Source organism: Ammospiza nelsoni, chromosome 1, assembly GCF_027579445.1.
Source record: "Ammospiza nelsoni isolate bAmmNel1 chromosome 1, bAmmNel1.pri, whole genome shotgun sequence".
NCBI classification, from domain to species: domain Eukaryota; kingdom Metazoa; phylum Chordata; class Aves; order Passeriformes; family Passerellidae; genus Ammospiza; species Ammospiza nelsoni.
Genome location: NC_080633.1, coordinates 92,990,403 through 93,016,021, shown reverse-complemented (window position 1 = coordinate 93,016,021; position 25,619 = coordinate 92,990,403). Strand labels below are relative to the sequence as shown.

Sequence of the window (25,619 nt, the reverse complement as noted above, 5' to 3'; positions counted from 1 at the left end):
AAAGTCTGAAAGGTAACACACAATAATTATAACTTAATGTTACCACCTGATATCATCACAGGCTTTGAACCATCTGGATACACTTACTGTTAGTTTTATAGTTTGCACACAAAAAAACCTTTGAGTTCCTTCAGTTTCTAATGATTGTTCAGGGAATAACTGCAAGTTTTATGATGATCCATAGGTACTCTCAGTGAATCCACCTTAACATAAGCTGGTCCCTGACAAATGAATACACACAGCTCCATATGAGCACTCTCGGATGCATGTAAAACAGCCATCCTATGCCAGTCAAAATAGCACGGGAATAAAGGCTGTTGAGGAAATTAAGAACAAGTACCAAACCCTCTGACGCTCCTGAATCCATTCTATTCAAAGCCTGACTGACAAGCGGATTCCATAGGAGCAGAGAAATCCAGGGAGAGTCCCCGCTCTGCCCAGGGAACGGGAATGCACCGGAAGAGAAACAGCGCCATCTACTGCCAGCAACGGGGTACTCGTAAAGGACGGCTCCCTGTGGATCTGGGACAGCTCCTCCGTCCAAGTCACAATCTAAAAGTACAGAAAATGTCCCACGAGCCAGGCTGTGGCACAGAAATATGGGATTGAAAAAGTTTTTTTATAGTACCATTCATTTGACAAACTTGAAAGTTTAAATCTTCGTATCACAAGAGCTGTAAATGATGACCAGGAGTTACCCAGTCTCTCTACTTCCTTTAAGGCTTTACCTTCCACCATCCATGCCCAACACGACTGCCTGTATTAATTATTTCCACTGAAGTATATTTGTGTCCCCTTGCTACACAACCCATTCCAGTATGTATTTCTGCTTCCATAAAATTTTGCTAGCACTCATACCAAGCACTCGTTTAATCCTGCTAAAACTGCACTCTCCCATTCCTTTTCAACAGTCTTGTACACAGTTGACTCTGACTTCTCCCCAGCCTTATCTACCTAAAATAACCATTTGTCAGTCACTCCCCATTATCACAACTGACAGACTATCATTCTTTGCTCTTCTTGAGAATCCAGTCTGTCCATGTCATTATCTAAAAACGAGCCACAAAACTGGATACAACAGTTTGGCTAGGTCTTTTTCATAAAAGATAGAAAATTGGTTAATTTATCCTGTGTGCAATAACAGGTTATGAAGCTCATAAAGCCCAGTTAAGGTTCATACCTAGAAAATCTACTATTGTTTCCTAGACTATACAACTTATTTTCCAATAAAAAAGAAGTATCAGATTCTTCTGTTCTTGAAAAGAACAGAAATATTTACTTATCTCCCTATCTTTGCATTTTTAAGGAGACCAAGCAACTTTTTTTGGACAACTCCCTCAGCCAAAAACACTTCTATCATCTTGGTTCCCTAAGTCCTTAAGACACCCTAGATGAGTCTTTTAGGATAAAATGTTGACTGCCATGATCATTGGAAAAATAATATAAAAAAAAAAACTTAAAAAAAAAAAAAAAAGAGTAAAAGGAGCCTTATCAAATAAAACCAATGCTCAGTCAAGAGCAATCTCTCCTTTTCAAGTTTCATTAAAACTTGCAAGCTTCCAGAAATGAGGACTGTCAGGAATTATCAACAATAAAAAACTGCACCATTGTAAGTACATCAGTACATTTTTCTTTCAATTAGTGATTTCAGATAGATTTCTTGATCTGGTTGATTATCTACAGTCTTTGAATCCAAAGTAAGTTTAAAACGTGTTTCAAATGCCATAAATTTAAATCAAAATACTTCCTTTGCACCACTGAAAACAAAGAATTTACTCCTCCTCTTCTCTCAGAATGTAACTTGCTTCTGGTAAGAACACTGCCTTCCATCTGCCACTTGCATTTTCTGCTGAAAGGATCAAATGCCCACAACCCACCTGCACCATTATGGTAATTTTTTAGAAAACAGGCAATCCATTACTACAAAAATCTCCCACAATGAAAATCCACTAGGATCTAACAACAAATTAAGCACCTGAGCACTTATTACTCACTGAAGCTCTTACAATGACTGAATTGGTTACACTTTGCCACTGAGCTTCCAGTATATGGCAGACAATTTTTCATTTTAAAAAATAAAATCTGATGCCCAGCTTCCCAAAACTAGACAGAATTTCACTTTTACAGCAGTAATGCATTACAAATACAGGATATAAATTTCACCATTATTGCTTCTTATGTTAGTCACCTTATCCACATGTTACACAGCTAATACAAATAGGTCTGTATTTGACAGTACATTGTGTTGTGTTGTATTTTAATTCAAAATGTTTCAGATCCAAAAAGCATCAAGAATCACTTTAAGTATAATTCATATAAGCTTAATTCCTGCTTGCTTATCCAAGGTTCCACAATATTGATCAAAAATGTATTTTTCCCAGAAGCAGCAAAGCAAAACACCCTTGTGAAATCTCAGCAAGCCCTGCACTCGCTTCAATGGAACAGCAGCTTTGCTCCCTGAGTTCACAAGCAAACCTACCCTCTTTCAAGCCAGGACGAAAAAAAACAAGAGGATTAATAATTTCAAACAAGGCACTTGCCTAGCAACTATAAATTGGCCATTTAGTTGTGGTAACTGGAGAAAAAGTGAGCTGAAAGAAAGCAGAACATGAGACAAACTGATTGGTTGTTTTTCACTATCAGCTGTGTCAAGTTGAAGCATTCACAAGGAAAAGCTGCAATTAGTGGCAGAACAAAGACCACTGGTGATGACCTTCTCGGTAGAAGGTGCTCAATACCGTGCAGCCTTACAGATTTTTTAAGAGAGAGGCTAAAGCTGCTTTGCATCCTTACTGAAAGGACCTAGGTAGTAAAAGCACTAATGTTTGTATTTCAAGATGAAAATTCTTGGCAAACTTCATGAATATATACAGAGACATTAAAATAATATGGACAGATGAATATAGCACTTAAAAACATGGCTTAGGGGTGGACTTGGCAGTGCTGGATTAACGGTTGGACTTGGTCTTAAAGGTCTTTTCCAACCTAAACAGCAGAATGATTTTCTCAACGTGTATCATAGAAAATCGGGCAGTGTAAACACAGTCAGAGCAACAGGCCAGGGACACCGTCAGTCCCTGCACATTATACTGATTTCCTGTGTGCAAGCTGATCCCCAAGTTCACGGCCCATGACTGACTCTCCCCACCCGGGGCTGTTTGGCCAGAGCCAACCCGGAGCGCGGTACCTCATGTGCAGGATGCCGATGAGGGTGGCGGCGAGCTCGGAGGACATCCTGCCCATGATGCAGCAGCGGCTGAGGCAGGCGAGCAGGCTGGCGGGCAGGCAGGGCAGGAAGTACACCAGCTGCACCAGGCGCCGCTGCGCCTCGGCCGGCAGCAGCACCAGCGTGCCCTCGAGCGGATCTGCGGCACACAGCGCACGGTCAGCCCCGGTCACCCACCAACCACCCCACTACCCACTGACTGAGGGTGTTATAACCATATAACCAGGGGGAAAAATGGAGAAAAACATAAGGCAATACTAGCCTAGAAAATGGGAGGCTCGGTGAAGAATATCTTGCTCTCTACAATCACTTTGTAATTGTAAAAAGAGGTTGCTGCTAGGTGAGGGTAAGTTACCCTCTTCTTCCAGGTAACAAGTGATAGGATGAGATGAAATTGCTTTAAGTTGTACCGGGAGAGGTTTGGCTTGGGTATTAGAAAAAATTTATTCACTGAAAGGGTAGTGGATCAAGCTGTCCAGAGAAGTGATGGTATTACCATCCCCAGAAGTGTTCAAAAAACATGTGGCATCTGGGGACGTAGTTTAGTGGTGGACTTGGCAGTGCTGGGTTACCAGTCAGACTTTAGAGGTATTTTTCAACCCAAATGATTCCATGATTCTCACTCAAAAACTAAAATTTCCAGTCTATCATATTTAAGTCCTACTAACTTGAAGAAAAGATCTCAATCTTTTTACCCTCTAGTAAATGACACATATAGTTCATTTTAACCTTTTAAGAAACTGAACCAATCTGCAATCCTGTCCCCCATCTACTCTTTAGGTTCACCTAGGAAACAACAGGATTTTCTACCTACTGCAACCTGCCTGCCAGGTGAGGGACAGAATTCCTCGTGCTGTAGTGTCAAAGTCTTACCATATATTCGAGCAGCAGTGGCTTGTAAACTTTGCAACAACTCCTTGTTAGAACGAGAAGCAGCGGAATGAATGATATCAATGAGCTGATTGGAAAGCTCAGGGTTCCTCAAGCCAAGCAGAGCCAGTTGCTGAGGTAAGCCAGCCAACCAACGAGACAGAACTTTACTTCGACTCCTAAAGAAAGAGGGAAAAATCAGTTGCAGAAAAAGAAGATAAAACAACAGAAACCCACACAAATTTATCTTCCCAGTCTTGACTAAGTTGCTTTTCTCTCTCCTTTATAGCTCAAACTGAAACAACAGTATGGACTAATTCTATCTTTCAGAGCCTACAATTTCTATGTCACCCTGGCTTATCAAATCAAGTATCATTTAGAAACCAAAAGCATTTCATCAGCTTTTTACTAAAGTGATGATCACAAGAAAAAAAGCTGCCAAGTGCAAATCAAGAAGTTCAAAGTAGGTCTTTGAAGATGTCAACAAGAGCAGCATGATGATGGATACAGATTATTGCACTCACAAAGACCTGTCACCAAAAACTTTTCAAGGAAATTAAGCACCCATGACACAAGAGAGAAAGGTCTTGCATAGAGATGAACTGCTCAACAGCAGGAAAAGCCTGGAGAACAGACTGTTGAAGTGGGTGAGTTGGAGGTGGGGTCAGAGGTCTCAAATCACTTGACATGGAAACAGTGGCTGGGAATAAAACATTTGATTCGTCTTCCACAGAAAGAAGCAGATGCTGGTATCAAATGAAGCTAGAAGGAGCCAGGATTAAACAAGCAAAAGTAAGCTGGGTCTTGGCATAGCTGAGCTTGGTCACTCCCTGCCAGAGGATGCTGCAGCTGCTCTTGATTTAGACTGGTCCAAGGAATGATGAGGAAAGCTCATGATATAGACACCCACTGACTCTTACCAGTATATAAATGCACATGTGCACACACACACTACATATGCATATATACACACAGTGCACAGTATGTGTGCAGTGATTAGGGGTGAAGATAAACTAAAACCTCAAGAGAAAACCTAACCATGTAATAAACCAGTCAATTTGGGGTTTTTTTCCCCACAAGACAGTAACAGGCCAAAAGCTCCTACTTTATCCTTTGAATCAGACATATCTAAGAAATAAACACATTCACAAAAAATTTTTAAAAATGCTCCAATGTGAATTCTGTTCTTCTTACACCATTCTTGACAAGCTTCTGAGAAAAAAATAAATTCAAAGAATGAGGAAAACACTCAGAGGAGGGAACTACAGTGGAGGGAAGGAGCTACTGAACAGCCCACATTTTGAAGAAATTAAAAAATCCCACTTGTTCCTAAAGGAAAGAAATGGAATAGTGCAGTATACAAATATTATGCTGTCTTCAAATGTCTTATCAGACATAAGTGCAGTCATACTTTTTGCAAAGAAATTCAGAGATTTTGTTCATCTGTTACTAAAAAATGTCACAGATCCATCTAGAAGACTAAGAGGAACAGCAGCAAAACTACTGCTATTTGGGATGTCTAAAGATAGAAAGTTAAAGCTTTCCAGATGGTCATATGATCATATTAAATTAATTAGATGCTCAAGACTTTCAGGTAAGTACAGTGATTATGTAACCTCAGGGAAATTAATTAGTATGAAAATCTCTTTTTCACTCTGTGTGAAAAGAGGAGAAAACTGGGATATTCCCAAGTGTTTTTCCCTGTCTTTCATATTCCCTATACTTTTTACAACTTCCAGAGCATAGCACTAGATTATTTCTGGCTGTAGATTTAATTACATGTACTCAGGCATTTCTACAACAGAAGATGTAACAAAGCAAAGAAGTTGCAGAACAGAACAATTTTCCCCAAACCTGACTGTGTTAGCAGATACCACAACTTCTGAGAGACCTGAGGTTTGATTTTTTTTTTTTAGTGGCAGAAACAGATCACATCCCCCAGAAAGTCAACTGTGTCCTGGGCTGTACCAAAAGCAGTGTGGGCAGAAGATCAAGGAGGGGATTCTGTTTCTCTAGTCTGCTCGGGTGAGATCCCACCTGGAGTCCTGCATCCAGCTCTGGGTGCCCAGAAATAAGAAGCTATTGGAGCAAGTCCAAGGAGGCCATCAAGATCATCAGAGGTCTACAGCACCTCTCCCTATGAAGACAGGCTGAGAGAGCTGCTGTTGCTCAGCCTGGAGAACAGAAGGTCTTCCCAGAGCCTTAGAGATGCTTTACTGTACCTGGAAAGGACCTGCAGTTCCCAAACGAGCCAGGACTGACACAACAGACATCAACACATGATTTGTGTTTAAGGCTTTTATGTCCTGGAACTAGATGACTGGCTGAAAAATACATTCTAGAAAAGTTAAGATTTGGAGACAATCTGGACACACCTAATTAATAAAAACTGCTGCAACAGCATTATACAGAGAGAATAATCTCCTCATACTGACTGCATCTGAAGCAAGTCAGGTATCTAAAAGCTGCCCATGATCGAATAGATCCTACGATGAACCAGGAGCCCAGAAAGAACACACTCTTAAACCCAGTCCCTTTGGAATCATACCCCCAAAACAACACAGTATTTTTCTTGAAGAAAGTAAGTCAGAAAGGCTACACAGCCACTATCAGAACACCAACAAAGGCACTAAGTGACAAGCTCATGACCTCAGGCTGAAGTGATGGAAATGCTCCATGGCTACAGCTGCATGATCCTGACACATCCACTGACTGCCAGTCAGTAACAATAAGCTTGTAGCAGTGTACTTCAAGCTAAAATTTAAGTCATTAACATCTATCTAGTACCTATGGTAAGATAGACAACTAAGCTGGTACATCTCCATTTCACAGAGCACACAAACTTTCAAATTCCACTGACAGTGTCAAAACAGATTCAGAATGAAGTTTTATGACATCTACACGTGAATTCAGTATTCTCACTCCCAAAATAAACACATTATTTTGAAATTGGAAACAATATGCCTTTCTTTTTTCTTACCTGATTCTTTGTGTCCTCAAATCTTCTTTTTGGTAAACTCTGCTAAAAAATTTCAAAAGCAATGTACGAACTGGAAAGAGCAGATTCCTTTGCTGGTACAGTGTATACACTGCTTTTATCAAGGGTTCCGTTGCTACTGGGAAAAAGAATCGGAAGAAATACTTTTTAATCTTCAGATTTCATACATGCACACACACAGAGAACTGGGATCTTTATCTGCAACTGTTTACACTGTAGTCCAGAGGGAAGTATCAAAATATTTTGAAGTAACTTCTAGACTGACTTCTAAACCATTGAAACAACACTTCTTGTGCAGCTTGGGAAAGAAACAGAAAAGAAACAAAGAAAAAAGAAAGAGAAGAAACACAAAAGAATAGAGACAACATGCAAGTGAAAACTTCAGAACTTCCAGAAGACAGGTTGCAAGGTAGCTGAAAAGCAATTAATTCCTGCTTTTCACAGCTATCTTCCAATCCTTTTCCCCTAGTGCAGCAACTTCAGACTAATGTTCTCATTTACCTCTGCTCCTCAAAACCTCACTGTCACAGCGCCTTCAGTTCTCTCTGCACTATCCCTTTCTCCCTGCCACACACTCACCAGCTCTCCCTGTCTCTGAACCAGCTGGCTCCAAGTGACACTTGCTAATTAACCAGAACATAAATACCTCAAGAGGCAGCTGGCAAGACACTGCAAGAACTGCTTACTCCCCTGCAACCTCTCCTGCCCTGAAGTTCTCATCAACCATGTGTTATCACCAGACCTAACACAAAATTTCAAAGCTTTACCACTGTAACCAAATTGGATAAAATTAGCCAGCAAACACAGAACTTACTGTAATAGACTGAAAAAGAGACCAAACATATTCTTTGGAAACCAAACTAAACCACAGCATGGAAAAATTAACAAAGCATGGAAAAATACCTGAATTCAGAGGAGACAAGCCTAGAAAAATAGGAAAGCATCTGAAAATTTAAGCAATACATGAAAGGTATGAGACCTGACTCAGTTTGTCACAGAAGAGCTTGTGGTCCCAAGAGTTCGATCCAATTAAGGCATACTTAGGTAGCAGCAATCACTTAATTATCTTCATAAACCATAGACAGAAACATCTGTCTTTTCATCCAGGTACACAGATCAGTCTTAGTAAGTTATGTGTGCAAAACCAGACAAAATATTGTGTTCCACACTGAACAGAGCAACTTCTGCCCACAGAGACAGACAAGAATGCTCCTTTCTAAAAATGATTGTGGATCCAGCCAGGGGCCAGTCTTGGTCTGCAAAACTCTTACTCAACTTCAAGTTACCGTATAAGGATTCTCACTACAAAGCACACTACAAAAATCACCTGAAATGGCATGGTCACATGCCAGCATGAAGCAGGAGCCAGTTAGAAGTTAAAATCTAACATATTTTTCAACAGAAAAATAAAATCCATTCTAATATTTAATGTAGCTAATATACATATTATTAAATGATTTTCAATGCATCAGGACTATCAGCTTACTCAATTCATGTATTCTTCAGGTGATGATTCACCTTGGAAAGCATATTTTAAACAGAACAGTGGCTTATTCTTAAATGACTAACAATAACAACTTTATGTAGTTTATAGCTAATTGATAAACTGCTCACTGAAAAAATATAACAATAAATAAGTATTCTAAGTGAGTAGAATTTTCACTTCCCTAAAACTCTGGCATTTTAAGTAAAACAGGTCCTACTGTTTGAATTGCTTCATGTGAACTGGAGAAGTTTAAAAATGGAAGCAATTTTAAAAAGAGCTCTTAAAAAGTAATACTTTAAAAGGCCCACATCATACAGATGTCCAAAACACAGCTGAAGAACGCATGAGGTTTTAAAATACCTCTGTTTTAACTGGCACATGTCAAGCTTCCTTCTGAAGTGACTGAGAGTGCTCCCTTTTGTTGCATGAAGAAAATTTATTAAAAACACAACTAGCAGGCAAGTTGCTGAAGTCATACCTGAGAAATGCAAGAAAACAGCAGACCTCCTAACTACAGAGAGGTCCCAAGTTTGATCTTAAGTGATGGAGATAAATCTTCAGACAACACAGCTACAAGCTCTTCTACACATTTACAGAAAAAGGGGATGTCTGCATTTAACCCCAGCATAAATCTCTACTCAAAACAGGCAATCCAGAAAAATGGAACCATGCTTGTGCAGGATAATGCACAGGACATTCCCTATGGTTTTATTTAATCTTTTTCATTAGCTCTTTTGGTTTTTCTACATAAACTTCCCGTCTTTTGATTTCTATTGTGCTCTTAACTTTTTTTTTTTACTGTAATGGCTCATTTTTCACTTTGCATTGTCTTATAAATAACACGTACCCTTTCCAGGCTTTAATCTCCATGTCAAATTGTTTTCAACAAATCAAGAGTTCATTTTTTTCTATGTATCATCTTTTGCAGTCCTATCTGACAACACAGTTCAAAATTTCTAGACCATTATCAAAAAACCAATCAAGGACAGAATGTTTATCTTCACAGAATCACATAATGATAAGAGTGGGAATGAATGACTCGAGCTCATTTGAAACAGGATCAGCTAGATCTGGCTGCTCACAACTATGTCCAGATGGCTTCTGAGTATATCCAAGAATGGAGATTCTACTATCACTACAGGCAACCTGTGCCTTGGTCATCTTTACAGTGAAAAGGGTCCTCCTCATGCTCAGACAGCATCTCCTGCGCTTCAGTTTGTGCCCGCTGCTTATCCTGTCCCTGGACACCACAGGAAAGAGCCTGGCTCCCTCTTCTTTGCTCCCCTCCTTCAAGTATTTACATACACTGATGAGATGCTTCCCGAATCATCTCATCTCCAGTTGACTCAGCCTTTCCTCACAGGTGAGGTGCTCCAGCATCTTCACCATCTTCACAGCCTTTGCTGGACTCTCACCTGTATGTCCATGCCCTTCTTCTACCAGGGAATGCCAAACTGGACACACTGCACCAGGAGTGGCCATACCAGTGTAGAGTAGAGGGGCAGGATTACCTCCCTCAACCTGCTGTCAACACTCCTAATGCAGCCCAGGACCCCACTGGGCTTCTTTGTCACAAGGGCCCATTGCTGGCTCCACCTGGACCCCTGGTCCTTTACTGCCAAGCTGCTTCCACCTGGTTGTCCCCCAGCAGGTACAGGATGGGATTGTTCCTCTCCAGGTGCAGGGCTTTGCACCTCTCCTTGTTGAAATCTTCCTGTTACTCCAGTATGTCAAGGCTCTATCTCCTCTACAGCTGGTAGATTAATTACAATCTGACACCTAGTCAGGTTTTCAGTACCGCACAAGGATTATCTTGAAGGGGTGAGATAAACCATCCACATGAACAGACACAGCTTTGTGAGATACTGAACTCCTACAGGATCATCAGAAAATTATTAAATTGTCCACTGTTTGGTAGAAGTTTGGCAAAGTTAAAAAAAAAAATCAGTATTTCATTACAAAGAAAGCCTGAAATATCTAACATCTAACAACTACTTGGAAGCTACTTTCCTGCGTAGCAACTCCTCTGCTTTATCTTAGGTGGTGCAACAGGCTCTGACTTTGGATTCTTATTTTTCTTTAACACAAAGCTAAATTTGAAGTGCAGATAGGAATGAGCAGTTATTACCTTTGTCACCAGAGATATGGGAATAGACAGATTCCCAATTAAAATGGATTTGGCAGGAAACATAACTAACTGCCAAAATGTATTTGAGGGACATTTGACATCTTTTCATTTTACAACTCTAACTATTGTATCTGTTGCTAAGGGCTTTTCTTTAAACTAGTTGGATGTGGAATTCATTTCTATCACACTGGTAAAACATAAAAGACTGCTGTCACTTTTCTGGTTATTGATAAAAGTCCTTTCTTGAAGTTCTATATAGGCAAGGTCTCATTTGGAATACAACCAAGTAGCACTTGAAATTAAAGAAAAAAAAGCAAGCTAAAATATTAGACTGGTCCTGCAAGACATAACTGGAAATGTTTTGTCTTGGAAAAGAATTCAAACCTTGGAAAATACTCAACAGCAGATTCCATCAAAAGTATCTTGACATTTCACATTACCACAGAACTAAAATGGTCATCTGACAGTACTTGAGGGAGTCTATCAGCTATGTTAATGACTTTAAATAAGGACTGGTACATTAAAGTATCGTGCATCTCTACAGCCTAGTAGTTACTTTTTCAATATAAAGCTAATCTTCCATTTATAAGAGTATCTTAAGAAGCAAAACCAGAAAACAGGTACAAATATATTCATACCTTGGATATCAACAGTATGAATTTAAAAGCATTCCAAAAACAGTCTCCAATGCTACATGCAAGGATATCACCATGAAATCAATTTTATCTCTATGACAAAATGCATTTTGATGTAACAACTGAGAACATAAAGTGCAGCATTAAAATGCTGAAACAACTCAAAGCTTTGTCAGTGCATAGTTTTGCTTTAAAGAAACTACTAAGCTTACCCTTGTTTTGCTGTATTTGCATTAGTCTCCAAGTCACCCCAAGCAATCTGTTCACTTGCTTGCTATTCAACTTGCTGCCATCCTGAAGAGTGTCTGTCACAAATTTCCTTATCATGTCCAGCCAGCCAGAGTCCGTCTGAAGTGTTGAAGCACTTGCTAATGAAACCATTATGTCACACAAGGTTAAATTCAACAAAAGATGGTCGATGTTGTTTGAGGATTTCATACAGTTCCTGTTGCTAAGGAGAGGAGGGGGGAGAACAGAAAGATTTCAAAAAATTATTTTTGAAATAAAAATGGACACCAGCTGATACCCTTGTACATACACCAGTGTTCTACATAGACTGCAAAGGTGCAGAATGATTTCAGAACAACTTTAGCATGAATTTAGTCTCACATCTGGGAGTTAAGAATGGAGACAAGTTACTACTGGCCCGTAGCAAAACAGAATTGGTGCATCTGTTTTGACAGCTCAATAGTGAAGAAACATGTGTTTGGCTTCTGCTCCAGTACTGCTCTGCCCTACAGGACAGCCACAGTGTGCCAATATCCCCTCCAAGATGTGCTCACCCAGCCCCATAATACAACTAGAGAAGACTATATGGAGGTGAAAAGAATGTTGGAACTATGTTTAATGTAATTCAGCAGTCAGCTGAAGAAAACATGCAGAAATATGAAACCAGTTAGCCTAAAACAATCACCATTTAGCAATATGCAATTTCCAGATCAAGAGTTGAATAAAATGCTTTTATTTCCCTAAGGCAGCACTTAATTTTCTACTGGGTGCTATTCAGACAACTTCCTATACAATACTTTTACAAAGAACAACTTAAAACATCTCAATTTGAAGCACTGCACCCTTCTTTTAACTGCATCTCCACAGATCTTCAAGAAATATGCAATAAAAAGTTTTATTTTCCATCATTAAAAACTTAATATTTGATAAAGCATGTGAGTCACATTGTCCCACTTCTCTTATGAAATTAAAAGCTGGTACATGACATGGATTTTATTCTTACCTTTTGCATGGATCTTTCTTTTTGTGTTTTACTGTATCTTGTAAAGAATAAGGAAAATGACGCATGAAGTGGTGCTTGAAATCAACAAGGTAATTCATTCGAAGCCATAGTTCCTGTTAAGGAAAGCAGATGATAGACAGAAAACATGGTAGCAAATGAAATAAATCCAGACAATTATGTCCCAAAATTCATTATTGGAATCAATGAAACTAGGAACTTTAGCCTCTGATTCCAAGTTTTTCATACATCTTTACTTTCAAGTGTTGTGCATGAAAGTCCACAAAACAAGGGAGTATAACAAGATGCTGTAAGTTAAGGTTGAGCAACAACATGTTGCTACATGAACCATTTTATTTTTTAGCACATATTTATGTGGATATATGCAATACTAATCTGAGTTACAGATCTGAATGAAAGTACTTTTATATCAATTTATCAGGGTTCTTAAAATCAGAGTGGACTTAAAACATGTTCCGATACCTCTTTGCAGGTGAGCAGACAGTCACCATTCCACAAAGTGTCCAGCAGAACTCACCACTAAAAAAACCTGCATTGCTATCAAATTGATCAGGCAGAATAATCTTTTCAATATTCAACTATTAAGAGCAGAGAATGACCATTAAACTATTTCAAAGATCAATAGCTTTCCACCAAGCATATTCAGAGTGGTTTTCCATAGTGACTGTGATAGCCACTTTGGCCTGCAAGCCCAAGGGCTATTAAATAAGCAAAGCTTTCATTTTCAAACTGAGCCATTTGAATGCATTTTGTATATAATGGTAACTGTAAAGACAAAAAAAAAAAATTAATCTAAAATGAAATTTGCTCCACAAAAAAAACCAAGTTGTATGAACCTCAGATTTTTTTCTCCCCACAAACAACTTAAGGTCATAATCCAACTGTGTGTACCCAAACCACTTTATATCTTGACAGAGGAGTGTGCCATTTACATGACCAAAAGACAGGCACCCTATGGCTAAGGGCAGCAGTTTTCCAGGATCTTTCAGAAAAAGGATAGGGACAGGAGGCTGCCACAGGAATTTTCCAGGTCAAGTGCCTGCTTTTTTGCCCACTTCCAAGAGGGCCTCTAAAAAAGATGAAGAAGAAAAAACAGGAACAGCGTGCTTTGCTCAGACACACTGAATCCATCCCTCAAAGCAGTTTAGTAACTTTGGTTTAATGTAATGATTCCACAAATGTTTTCCAGTAATTACCCTATGTGTAGCTTTTCATTTAGCAAAGGGACCTACAGTCCTATACACAGGTTAAACCAAGAACTGTCAAGACCTTTCTTCCAACTACTCAAGAGCCAAATTTTCCAATTTGCAAATTTTTTGGAAAAGCGGCAAAAGTTAGCAAAACAAGTAATTCAGTTATCTAAGTAAAATACAGAGAAAAAAACCTAGGAAAAAAAAAAAAACAACTTCAGAGGATACTTGCTAAAATCCTTTTTCATCCAATGTCTTATGATCCTACCAATCACAGCAACACAGATTGCACCAAGCAATTACAGGATCTCAAACCACCATTATCTTCTACCTTTCCAAACATTTAGTTTGTTCACTCCCCCAAGAAATTTTTCAACACACAAAAACAAGGAATCTTTAAACAAACTCCATTCTATACTTTGTTCCAGTTTATATTCTAGAGGTTATCTGGGAGACAAATATCTGCTCCTCTTTTCTATTACCATTTCCAGTTTCAAAACCTTTGTGCTGCAGTCAAGGAGGATTCCTGGAGACTTTTTACTGAACTCCTGGCTCAGTTCAACAGATTATTTTCTACAGTAAGAGGCAACAAAATCCAGATTCAAAATCTACTCAACACCTAGGCTTTTTCTCCCTTAACAAAGTGCCTTCAGTACTTCAAATCACCAAACCACTAGTTTCTTATCCAAACAAAATGAACTGTCATCATTATGCCATGGATCATTTCTCCCTTACCATTTTGTATGTTTCATCGTGTCGCTTTGTGAGTTTCCACAATAAATGTATTATGCTAAGAACTTGCTGCATGAGCTGCTGAGATTCTGATTCCAAAAGGTTTCCAAGAATGGGAGCTGATTGTGCAGGAGATGCTTCAATCCAGCACTCAATCAGTAATGGAATTATTATCTCAATAAAACCTTTTAAGTTTTCAGCCGAGGACAGGCCTTTTTCTGCACTGTCCATTACACTTGTCAGAGACCTAAACAACAAAAGCAAAAAAGCATAAAAAGATAAAGATCATACCTTTCAAAACAAGATTACAGTAATACCACTTTCCTCATTTCTAAATAATGGGAAAAGATACTTTTTTAACACATTAAATATTTGCTGGCTTTCTTGCTAGATATTTCAGTATGGAAAAAAGGGAGTTCAAACCATCTACAACAAACCTGCTCCCAAGTCTCCCTGCAAGTTTGTGTGCTTCTGTAACAACTTCTTAGATTTCAGTATTTCTTTCCCCATTGTTACATGTGAAGTCTATGAAATGGAGAAATACAATGTGCATTATCCTATCACCTTCAACCAACAGTAAGGAATTAATTATATTCAACACAACAAAATAATAAAAAGTCCCTTTTAAGCTCTTTAAAGCAAAATAACGAAGCTGACTACAAGGTGTTGTCAAATGCATGAGGTTTATTACAGTTAATAACCATCTCCAACTATAATAAACACAATGTTTTTCATATCAAATGTGGAAAAAAAAGTTCCTGTAAAATATACCTTTGGTTCCCACCTGATGTTTAGCTACTGTGCTCTGAAAGGCAACTTAACAGAAAATTATCTGATAATGAAGTTAAAAAAATTTAAAAACCAAGATACAGTTTAAATTAATACAATATCTCCCAGAAATCAAAAAAAGCAACTCTTATTCTCCCCCTACTCAAAAAACACCTTGTGTCTCTGAAAGGACAATCAGCAGTTATGACCCAACACTGCTACTGGATAAATTCAAGTAATTTGAAAAGAAGATTCTTTAAATGAACTAAAACCCTGGTAAATCCTGTTAATTTTAACAAGTACAGATTCCTTAAAAAGAGGCAACAACAGTTTCAATCGATCATGTGTAAAATTGTTTTCCATTGTGATTTTGTTTCCTAATTCACAGCGGGGAATTCCTATCATAATTTTAATTTCCTAACATGCATAGGATTAGCACACTGAACCTGCTGCTAAACTCCTTTATTTCAGTAATGATCTCCAAGTCATTTTTCTTTACATATACACTCAAAATAGGAACTGGAAAACTTTCAACAGACCTGCAGAAGTTTTGTTGACAAGTATTTTAATTTCATATTGAAGATGTAAAGCAGTTTTCCGTAGTCACTTCTAAATTACCCAATTAGCTATATCTTCTATTAGTTCTATCCTTCTAGCTACATGTTTTGCCATCACCTACAATACAAATAATAATTTTATTCTGCCATTTCTCTCTAGCTGATATCAGTGTATCAAGAAAAATCACTAAACCAATATCCAGGTATTAATGACATGTAAAAGGAACAGGGAGAAGGAATTAAAACAAAGTGTGAGACAAATACAAGCTATTTTTCAATGAAGGCAAGACGGGGGAGAATTTAGATCACCACCACAAAATAAAAGGGATAAGTGGAAACATAACTGATCATAAGAAAAAAAATTGCTTTACTTTTACTTACAATTATCAAACATGTTAAAATTTTATAAAGCTTAGCTTTAACTGCAGCCACCAACATATCCAATAAATATAATTTGCTCTATTTGTTTTTTTGCCTTATTTCCTTTCTGTAGCACAGGCACTGCAGTAGACACCAGCTTCTTTAAGACTAGAAAGAGTTTATGAATGGTTCTATCTTACACTTTTTAATTCTGTTATCTCAAATACAGCAGACAAATCCCATCTTCCAGTTACAATCACAATGAAATCTAGCCTGTTGATGCCAAGACTACAGTCTCATTGAAAAAGTCAGGTTGTCCTGTACATGCTATGCTGTTACAGGATTATGGCCTCAGACAAGTCTGAAATTTAAGTAATTGGCTGGAATAGTTCTGAAGTAGTAGTCTTTAGTAATTTCTTTTCCAAAAAATACCTGATATTACAGCAAAAATACCTGATATTACAGCAGAACTCTGGAATTCCAGCAATTTATTTAAGGAACACAAAAATCTCCCAATTAAAAAGTGAATAGTGCATGAAACCTGAGGAGCTGGTAATCCAGATTAGAAGATTTCTACAGAAGTGTAACACACAACTATTTCAGTACTTTTCTGAAACAAGAAATGGAAAAAGGAAGAATTAGTGCCAAAAGGGGTACTCCTCCCAGCTGCTGAAAGCATTGGGGTAAGAATACTTAGCACAGCTTTCATGTACCCCTGCAGAAGAAGCCCCTATCTCTCCAGGTAAGACTCCTCCACATATTTAAGGTTAACAATAAAAGTGTAAAATACATTTTAGGTGCCAGATGATGACAAAGTATTATAGCAATCTGTCCAGCAGATATCCTTAACAATACAGGTTCACTTGACCTGGGCAGGTTTGATGGCAATTGTGCTGTTACATATCTGTTATCACTACTCTTGAGTGGTAGGGTGACTTTTAGAAACACTGCAAAGCATATCACCTTTATATCAGAATGAAATACTATTGAAGGGAGCTGCAAGATATTTGTGTACCCTAAGCTACCATTTTTCTTTAAAATGCCAGTATTTTTATACAGCAGGACCAAACAAAAATTGTGTAAATATCTGCCATTTGACAGTAAGAAGACAACAGAAATTCAGCAAAGGGAAGTCAAGGAAGCATAAAAGAAATAGAAAATAAGGAAATAACTTGCTGTTCTTTTAAAACAGGAAAAGTCTTTGGAAGTTAAGTTTTTATGGCTTGCAGTTTAAGCCAGGTTACTTGTCCTCCTTTTCTGTGTGCATTGCCAAATGCAGCAAACACACAGCACACCAAGTGAACTGCATTCTCCTTTTCTCTTTGATGCACATGTACATTTTATCGGCTATGCCTCATCTTCCATTTCAGTTTCTCAAGTCATTTTTGCTTTTCTCTGCAGCTTCATATTGAACTCTCTCAGCAGAATCTGAAGCTCAACTCTTTCTCTTCCAGTCAAAAAAAAAATAAAATCCCACGCCTTGGTACCACCACATTTGAGTTGTGAAGGCTTTCTCTTTTTCCACACCTGAAATGAGTTTGATGCAAAAAGCAGCACAGTCAGCACATAATGTAGAGAATACATTCTAACAATTTTCTAATACACTGCAATTTTTAATTTACACACAGTAGGAAGATCCACCACACAACAGAAGATAACAGCGTCTTAAGATTTGCATCTTTGAATCATCCAGCATTCCAAGCTCAGAATCTATCCTTTTTATTAAACATTAATACTGCAAACTGATTCAGAATATCTCATTCCATAATCACTAGGTTATCATTGATATGTCAGCCCTGTGCAATGAGCTTGCAAGATTAAATAGATACAGGAACTTTAACAATTTAGTATGCTATTATGCTGTTTGGAAAAACAAAGTTGAAACTTACTTGCAGTATTAGTGACAAGACTACCAATACACACACACACTCTGCAAATAATTACTTATGGTTTGGTCACCTCATTATCCTTAGCTAGGATCATAGACTTGACTATTTGACTTAAAACACACACACACAGAGTACTGCACCTCTTATTACAAATAATTTCTGTCCTTGCAGTAGTGGCCATAGCAGAGGCCTCAGAATACCCATAAAAGGCAACAGTTTGGATTGGAAGTGACAGAATTAAACACCTTGAGATTATTAGAAATTATTTCAGTGGCCAATACAAAAATCACCACCATAACTATTGGAACTTCACACATAGTCACTAAAACAAGCTGTACCCTTGTGAAAAATGAATACACCAAAAATATGCACAAATGCAATAAAATGAGAACATTTTAGTACCTTCAGCAGATGATCTTTCCCTCTCTATTCTTCTGTTCTGCTGCCATCAGCTTGCTTTGCCAATCTCGCCTTGGATTCTAGCCATGTTTCCTTCTATTCTTCTGGCTCCTCCTCATGCTTGCAAACATCTTTTTGTAAGTATTTATAACCAGAAGCACATCACGATGTTCCACCAAAATCTAGCTCCTCAGAAAAGTGGAATCCAATTCAGGTGACACCAGATGTAAAGTTTATTTTCCTAGACCTTGGATACAATGCATCTTCAGCTATTACACAGCCTGGTACATGACACACTGCATATCACCCAGGGCACAATACAAGCATCCTCTGACACACAGTGGTGCACAACTGTGTGCCTCTGACTGCAAAGATGAACTCAATAGGACTGTTCTGTGCCCAGCACTGAACCCTTTCCCTGCCTCAAGGGGGCATCACCAGCCTAGTCAGTGATGTTTAGTTGTGATTTTAGCTGCCAGCTAAAATTTTACCTGCAGCAGATACTGCTGGTCATGACTGAACCCTTATGCTGACAGCCACTTTTAGGAGAAAAAGCTGACCTTCTTACTGAGCTTAATATGCTTCCCACACCTACCAAAAGTAATATGCTACCTCCAAAGAGGAAAACTAGGAGAGCAGCAATGGATGCCTCTCCCCGACAGAAATGGAAAACATCTGCCGATTCAGGTCAACCTGGGTATTTCAGAGAGAACACCTCTTCTTCTGTCCTTTATTCCTTCAAAGATATAAGATGGACATAGTAATGGAGTAGGCAGTGGGTTTAATCCCCCTTTTTGCCACTGACTTCCTAGATGAATTTGGTATAACTGCTTTACACCTCTTATTTTGTCCAGCAGTAAAACAAGGATTGTAATTTTTCTTCAAACCAGCTTGGTATCTACAGAGAACAGATCTATGTAACAGCTAAACTGCTTCCATTTTTTAAGACACCATTCCATCTCCTGTCAGCAGGTATGTAACATCCATAGTAATGCATCTGAGGATGCCAATGTTCAAAAAGCACCATAAAGTGAGGTGGGAGGTTCACCTCTAGTGGGTGAATCAGGGAGGAGAAGAGAAATCAAAACAGCTGTTTGTTTGTCCCTTAACTTCAGCTCACATCTGTTTAGAGTACTACTGAAACCCACACAAACCCTTCTGTGACTAAGCACACTAAGCTTCCTTTCATATTCATCAGCATGTCTCAGCCGAGACATCTTTCATCCACAGTGAATATATAAACTGGTGAAGTGATTAAAATATCTAGAATTGGAAACTCAGCAGAACTTCATACCACCAGACACATCCCATCCTGCTGTCCTTTTTAAAAGGAGCTACAGTCAAAGATAACAGATTCCTGACCTTATGACAGACTCTTGAAGGTAAAAGCAAAACATTTCAGTAAAATTCATTATCGCAAACAAGCTTACATTTCACACAAAGAAATTTGCCTACTTGTCCCTAGGTGTGTTAGACATCCTGCAAGAAGTGACTGTCAGTTCGCATTCCAAAACTATCCCAACAGAGCTGGTAATCCAAAATTACCATTAATAGCATAAAACAAAGACTTTATAATGGAAAGGTTCTTGCTATACACATAACACAGTTATCTGCTGAGTATTTCTGTATTTTCAAGCCTCTGCAGTAAGACTACAAATTACACTAAGTGTCCTAAAATATGGCTAAGGGACAATCCCACAAAAAAAATTAAATTGCGATCACACAGTTGGCATTAATTCCCAAACTACTTAACATTTTCTCACCTCAGCCTAAATGATGAGTTGATCTTTGGTCGTAAGCCACCATTTTCAAACAGTTGTATAGGTTGCTGATTATTTGCATGGAGCTTCCAACTAATGCATACTGGGTTCCTCACAGAATGAGAGTTGTCCTTCTGCTCTTGAAGCCCTTCATCCTCTGTATCACTGGATCCATCTACCACTGCCTGGAGAAACTTCTTGAGCCTGGTAAGAACGTTCAACCTCCACTGCTGAGAAGTTACTCTGCGATTTGGGTTAACAGAGAGCATCCACGAAAGTTTGTCCCTGCTTTTCAGTCTTTTTGAGAGTTGCTGGTGAGAAATAAGCTCTACAAAATTCTTCAACAATATAATGCTGCGGTCTGTAAGAAGAGCCGGGTATGCTTCCAATAAAATGTCCAAAACTTTCAATGAATCTTCCTGAATTCCCTCACTGATATGAGTCATGGCACTAGAGAGATGGGCACTTACCAAAGGGAAAAATGGAGCAATCTGTTCCGCTCTTATTTTTGAAGCCAAGAACTGCAGCAGGTGAACAGCTGCTCCTCTGACACTGGAATCTTTGTCTGTAAACACAGCTGCCACCTCGCTTATTATACTGGAAAGGTGTGCATCAATTACAAAGGGATACTGAGACAGGAGTTCTTTGAGTCCGAGAAGTGCATTATGCTTGACCCCAGGACTATAGTGATGCATCTGTGAGAGCAGATCCTATAAGGAAGCAAACATATACACTTGCCATCATTATTATTTTAACTGTTCAAACTTCCCCCATGTATTTTCTGCACATTTTTCCTAAACAATTAAAAATGCACAATATTCTTATGATGTACTGCTGTTCATAACAGCAAAATGGGTTTAGAATGAACATGGTATGCAATTTATAGCACAACAATTAACAAATAATCAGAATTCAGTGATAGGAAAAACAAGGTATAATGACTTGTCCTTAGGTCTCATTCAAATTTATGCACAACCCTACTGACTCAACAGAGGGATGACCAAAGGAAAGTCCTCTCACTCTCGCTCTCAAAAGCAGAACTACAAAACCTCAGCCTGAATAGCTTTCCTGTTTAAGCACAGAGCTGCAAGAGACAGACGATGGCACAAAGAAAGTAAAACAAATCCAACCCCCAGAGAAATTCAAGACTGTTTAAACACGAGGCTGCATTCAGATAGCCTGCTGCATTTATCTATTTTTTTATAAATGCTTTTTTCCCAAATTGCAGTAAACATAGTCAACCTAGACAAAAGGCAAGCAATTTTCTGTCATTTCAGAATGCAGTATCACAGCATACCTTTATGTTAAGTTTTCTATTTTGTGTAGGAAGCACTCCATCTTCTTTAAGCTGCTCAGGAATTTGTATGGCCTTTGTTTTGAAGGTAGTATCAGTTGCATTCTCTAGTTTAGGCTTTTTTTTCCCAACTTTGAATTTCACTTTCTGGAAATCCTCCTGACGTTTCCTTTTTTTAGTCATTCTGATTCTCTGCAAAAAGAGAATTTAATCAGATTAAACACAAAACAAAAGTAGTTTTTCCACCAAAGAGCAGCAACCTCCTAACAACAGCTACTGTTTTCATTCTTTTGTCTATGCATAACTGAGTGTCCACTCCTGAGACAAGATGCTAGACTAAACACACATGCAGACTGATCCCATGCAGCTGCTCTTCCAGCATCCAGAAAACATTCTGCTGCTCCTTTGGCCATCTTTGCTTTGAGAACTACTTTATCATAAAGCATCCAGATATCTGCACCTGCCACTGCGTTACCAAGAGTTAAGTTGCTGATTTGGTTTTGTTTTAAAAAGTTCCTGCCAACAAAACAACTTTTTACATGCTCAGTTCTTGTCAAGCCAAGGAGCTCAGCGAACCGTTCCCTTTCAGGTGCACATTGCTCACCAAGTCCATCACTAGCAGCACACAGCCTGCACATGGACAATCACAGGTTTAAACAGGCCTCCACCCATAAAAGGACACATAACACCTAAGAAAACTTACACTGAAAATACCAGGCTGTGCATTTAAATATAACTAGAAGCAGGGGGAAAGAAGAGGACAAATGGGCAACTACGGACTGAAAAAAAAAGGAAAACAAAAACATTTTTAATAAGGCGTAAGAAATGAGATATCTGAGCCGCTGTACTTGTAAGCTGTACAAACACACTGGAATAGAGGCACAATAACCAAAACAAATTAAAACTCCCATAAGTTTCTAAATAGCTTTTTAATTTTGTTCTATCTGTTTTGATACTGAAGTACATGTCTACCAAGTTAAAAAAATGAACACACTGAAAAGGTCCCAACAAACACTACACCACAGATTTATTTAATCCTCTCAAAAAAAAAAAACCCAAACAAGCCACCATCCACTTTCCCCACAAAAAAAACCTGAATCAAGAAAAACCCAAGCCAAAACCCCAACAATACAACTGACTAAACCCAGAAATTTCTAAATAACATATCCAAACAATGATTCTCTTCTGGTGGATGTGATAATCATTCCTACAGCTGATTTTCCCAATGGACTTCAAGCTGAAATTTGTGCTGTACTACAGTATTTAATATATACATTAACAGGATAATCATTAAAGAATGTTTTAAAACAAACTGTAATTTTCTATTATTTTAAAACAATGTTAACTGACTACACCAACATTTGACTGCAATTTAGTTTTGCTTTTCCCACACTAGGTTAAAAAATCATATGCAAGACCACTTTAACTGAAGTACAAATTTGGCACAAGTAACCTATGAACTCAAAAGGTTTTAAAAAACTTGGAGCCTGGTGCCAAAAGGAAAAGGTCCTTTAGTGTCCAACTATAACAACGATGGCTTTATAAACGTTTGATTTTTACCATATGCATCTTTTTAGGAAAGAGTTACAAGAATTTCACCACTTGATATATAGAAATGGCTAGAAGCTTTTGGCATAGAAGTTATTTCCACTTACAAGGTTTGCTTTTACAAGAGTAATGTCTGGCTCCCAGTCAGCATAAAAACTTCACAATACAGGTGTGCACACACCTGAACAGAGCAATTAAGTTCTTTTAAAGGAGCAGGCATGTAAAATATCCTTTCTCCTGCTAAAAGCAGCACAGCTTACCTCACAATAAATATTCTTGGAATAATTGGTAATCTAAGCCTATCCATTTCCAATTCATATGTACCACGCTATACCAAAGGACAAAATCCTTACAAAATATAAGGATATAAGCACCACAGTGGCTACATAATAAGACATCAAACAAAACTGTCTACAGCTGATGAAATTATGTAACCATTTCAATGAAGCTTCTTGCTGAAACAACTGCCTTGGACACAAACTGCATTTTACGAGGAAGGAGAGACTGTGGGAGCTGGGCCTGTTTAGTCTGAAGAAGACTGAGAGGGAATTTCATTATTGCATTTTAATTTCTCCAAGATGGGTGCCAAGAATATGGTGCCAGAGTGTTTTCAGTGGTGCCCAGCAACAGGATGAGGAGCAACAGCCATACACCAAAACACAAGAAATTCCACCTCAGCATGAAGAAGAAATTCTTTTCTTTAAGGGTATAAGAGCACTGGAACAGGCTGCCCAGGAAGGTCTCTGGAGACAATCCAACCCACCTGGATGTGTTCCTATGACACCTGCTCTAGGTTATACTGCCTTGGCAGGCAGACTGGACTAAATGATCTCCAGAAGTGCCTTCCAACCCCAGCTAATCTGTGATTCTGTGTATTTCCACCTGGCCCTCCTCCAGCAAGACTGAGCACCTAACAGTTAAGCACTAACATGGTTTTACAATCCAAAGCATTAAAACAACGTCCAATCGATGCAGGGTTCCTTGAACATAAAGTAGCATGCATCGCTTTTCAGACACCACTTCCAATGTCACTCAGGCACCCTCACCTCAGGCTCAGAAAAAATACTCGGTTACAGGTAGGACCTGATGATCTTGGAGCTCTTTTCCAATCAAATGATTCTGGTTTCACTCCCTCCCAGCTCTCAAGCAGCATCCTTCGGGAACCTCACAATCTTGCTCAGTCAGGAAAATCCTGAGAGACCCGAAGGCAAGGCACACGCCCTACCCGACTCCTCCGATCAGATACGCATTTCCCCGCGGGCGAGCTCTCTCCCGGCACAGCACAGCGATACTTACAGGCGATCACCTCCGCGCGCTCCCGCGCCGCCAGCGCATCCCCCGCCGCTGCCGCCACCGGGACCGCACGGCGCCGCCCGAGCCCGCGCCGCGCCCGCCGTACCCGAGCGCCGGAGCGGCCGCTCCTTCCGCGGATCTAGGCGGTCACGCTGCCTTCCTCGCCGTCCCGGGACATCCTTCGGCTCGCTCCCCGAACGCCGCTTCCCTCCGCCCCGCTGCAGCCGCTCTGCGAGGCGTTCAAATAATGCGCGTCAGTGCCGGCCCGGCGCCGGGGAGGCCGCGAGTTCGGCCCCAGGGAGCGCCGGGCGAGGCGGGAGCGGCGGCGAGGAGAAGCCGCCGGGGGAGGTGGGGCAGGGGCGGCGGCGCGCGGCGGAGCCGATGCCGCCGGTTTCCCCGGGAGCGGCACCCGGCCCGCGCCGCCGCGGCTCCCGCTTTTCCCGCCGCCTCCCTGGCGCAGGAACGTGAGGGAGGGCGGGTCGCACAAAAGGCGGGCGGCCCTTGGCGCAGGGGCCGGGCGAGCGCGGCGAGCCCCGCCAGCAGGGCCGGACCGAGAGGGACCGCGCCGGCCTCGGGATCCCGATCCCGCTCCCCGTCCGCCTCCTCCCGCCCGGCCCGCGCGCGGCCGCTCGCTCCCTCACTCACCAACCACGCGCGCGGCAGCGCCAGCCCCGCTTCCGCCCCCGCCGAGCGCCTGCCCGGAAGCGGCCGCCCACGTGAGCGGCGCCGCCAGCGCCCGCCCCACGCGCCTGGGGCACGCGCGCTTCCGCCGCGGCCGCGCGCCCTGGCGCCCTCTGCAGGCGGGGCGGCCCCGGGGGTGCCGGCGGCGCCCCCTCCGTGAGGGGAACGGGAGGGGCGGGCACTGATCGCTTCTCTGTGGTGACCGGGGACAGGACCCGAGGGAATGGCCCCAGGTTGTGTCAGGGGAGGTTTGGGTTTGTGAAAAATGCGTATTTTGTGATTGGCTTTTTGTGACCGTGTTCACAGGGGTCCGAGGATGAGGGAAGAGACGAGGATCTGACTCCATGTTTCAGAAGGCTTGATTTATTATTTTATGATATATATTATATCAGAACTATCCTAAAAGAATAGAAGAAAGGATTTCATCAGAAGGCTAGCTAAGAATAGAAAAAGAAGGAATGATAACAAAGGCTTATGGCTCAGACAGAGAATCCGAGCCAGCTGACTGTGATTGGCCATTAATTAGAAACAACCACATGAGACCAATCACAGCTCC

General features: G+C 40.2%; 1 protein-coding gene across 3 annotated transcripts in view; it reads right to left on the bottom strand.

Moving 5' to 3' along the window:
• TEX10 (testis expressed 10) overlaps positions 1-24,594 on the bottom strand; it is a 54,124-nt gene extending 29,530 nt beyond the window's left edge. The window contains exons 1-9 of one of the 3 annotated variants that reach the window (XM_059471377.1): positions 24,386-24,594; positions 21,545-21,733; positions 20,251-20,957; positions 14,518-14,761; positions 12,575-12,687; positions 11,556-11,794; positions 7,077-7,212; positions 4,100-4,275; positions 3,188-3,365 (exon numbers count right to left, since the gene is read on the bottom strand). In XM_059471377.1, coding sequence (XP_059327360.1) covers positions 3,188-3,365; positions 4,100-4,275; positions 7,077-7,212; positions 11,556-11,794; positions 12,575-12,687; positions 14,518-14,761; positions 20,251-20,957; positions 21,545-21,724 — 1,973 coding nt within the window. In that variant the 5' untranslated portion in view covers positions 21,725-21,733; positions 24,386-24,594. Of the gene's footprint in view, positions 1-3,187; positions 3,366-4,099; positions 4,276-7,076; positions 7,213-11,555; positions 11,795-12,574; positions 12,688-14,517; positions 14,762-20,250; positions 20,958-21,544; positions 21,734-24,135; positions 24,234-24,385 lie in introns of those variants that run through there. The other 2 variants (XM_059471388.1, XM_059471381.1) reach the window with 2 other exon arrangements.
• Positions 24,595-25,619: the final 1,025 nt, after the last annotated feature.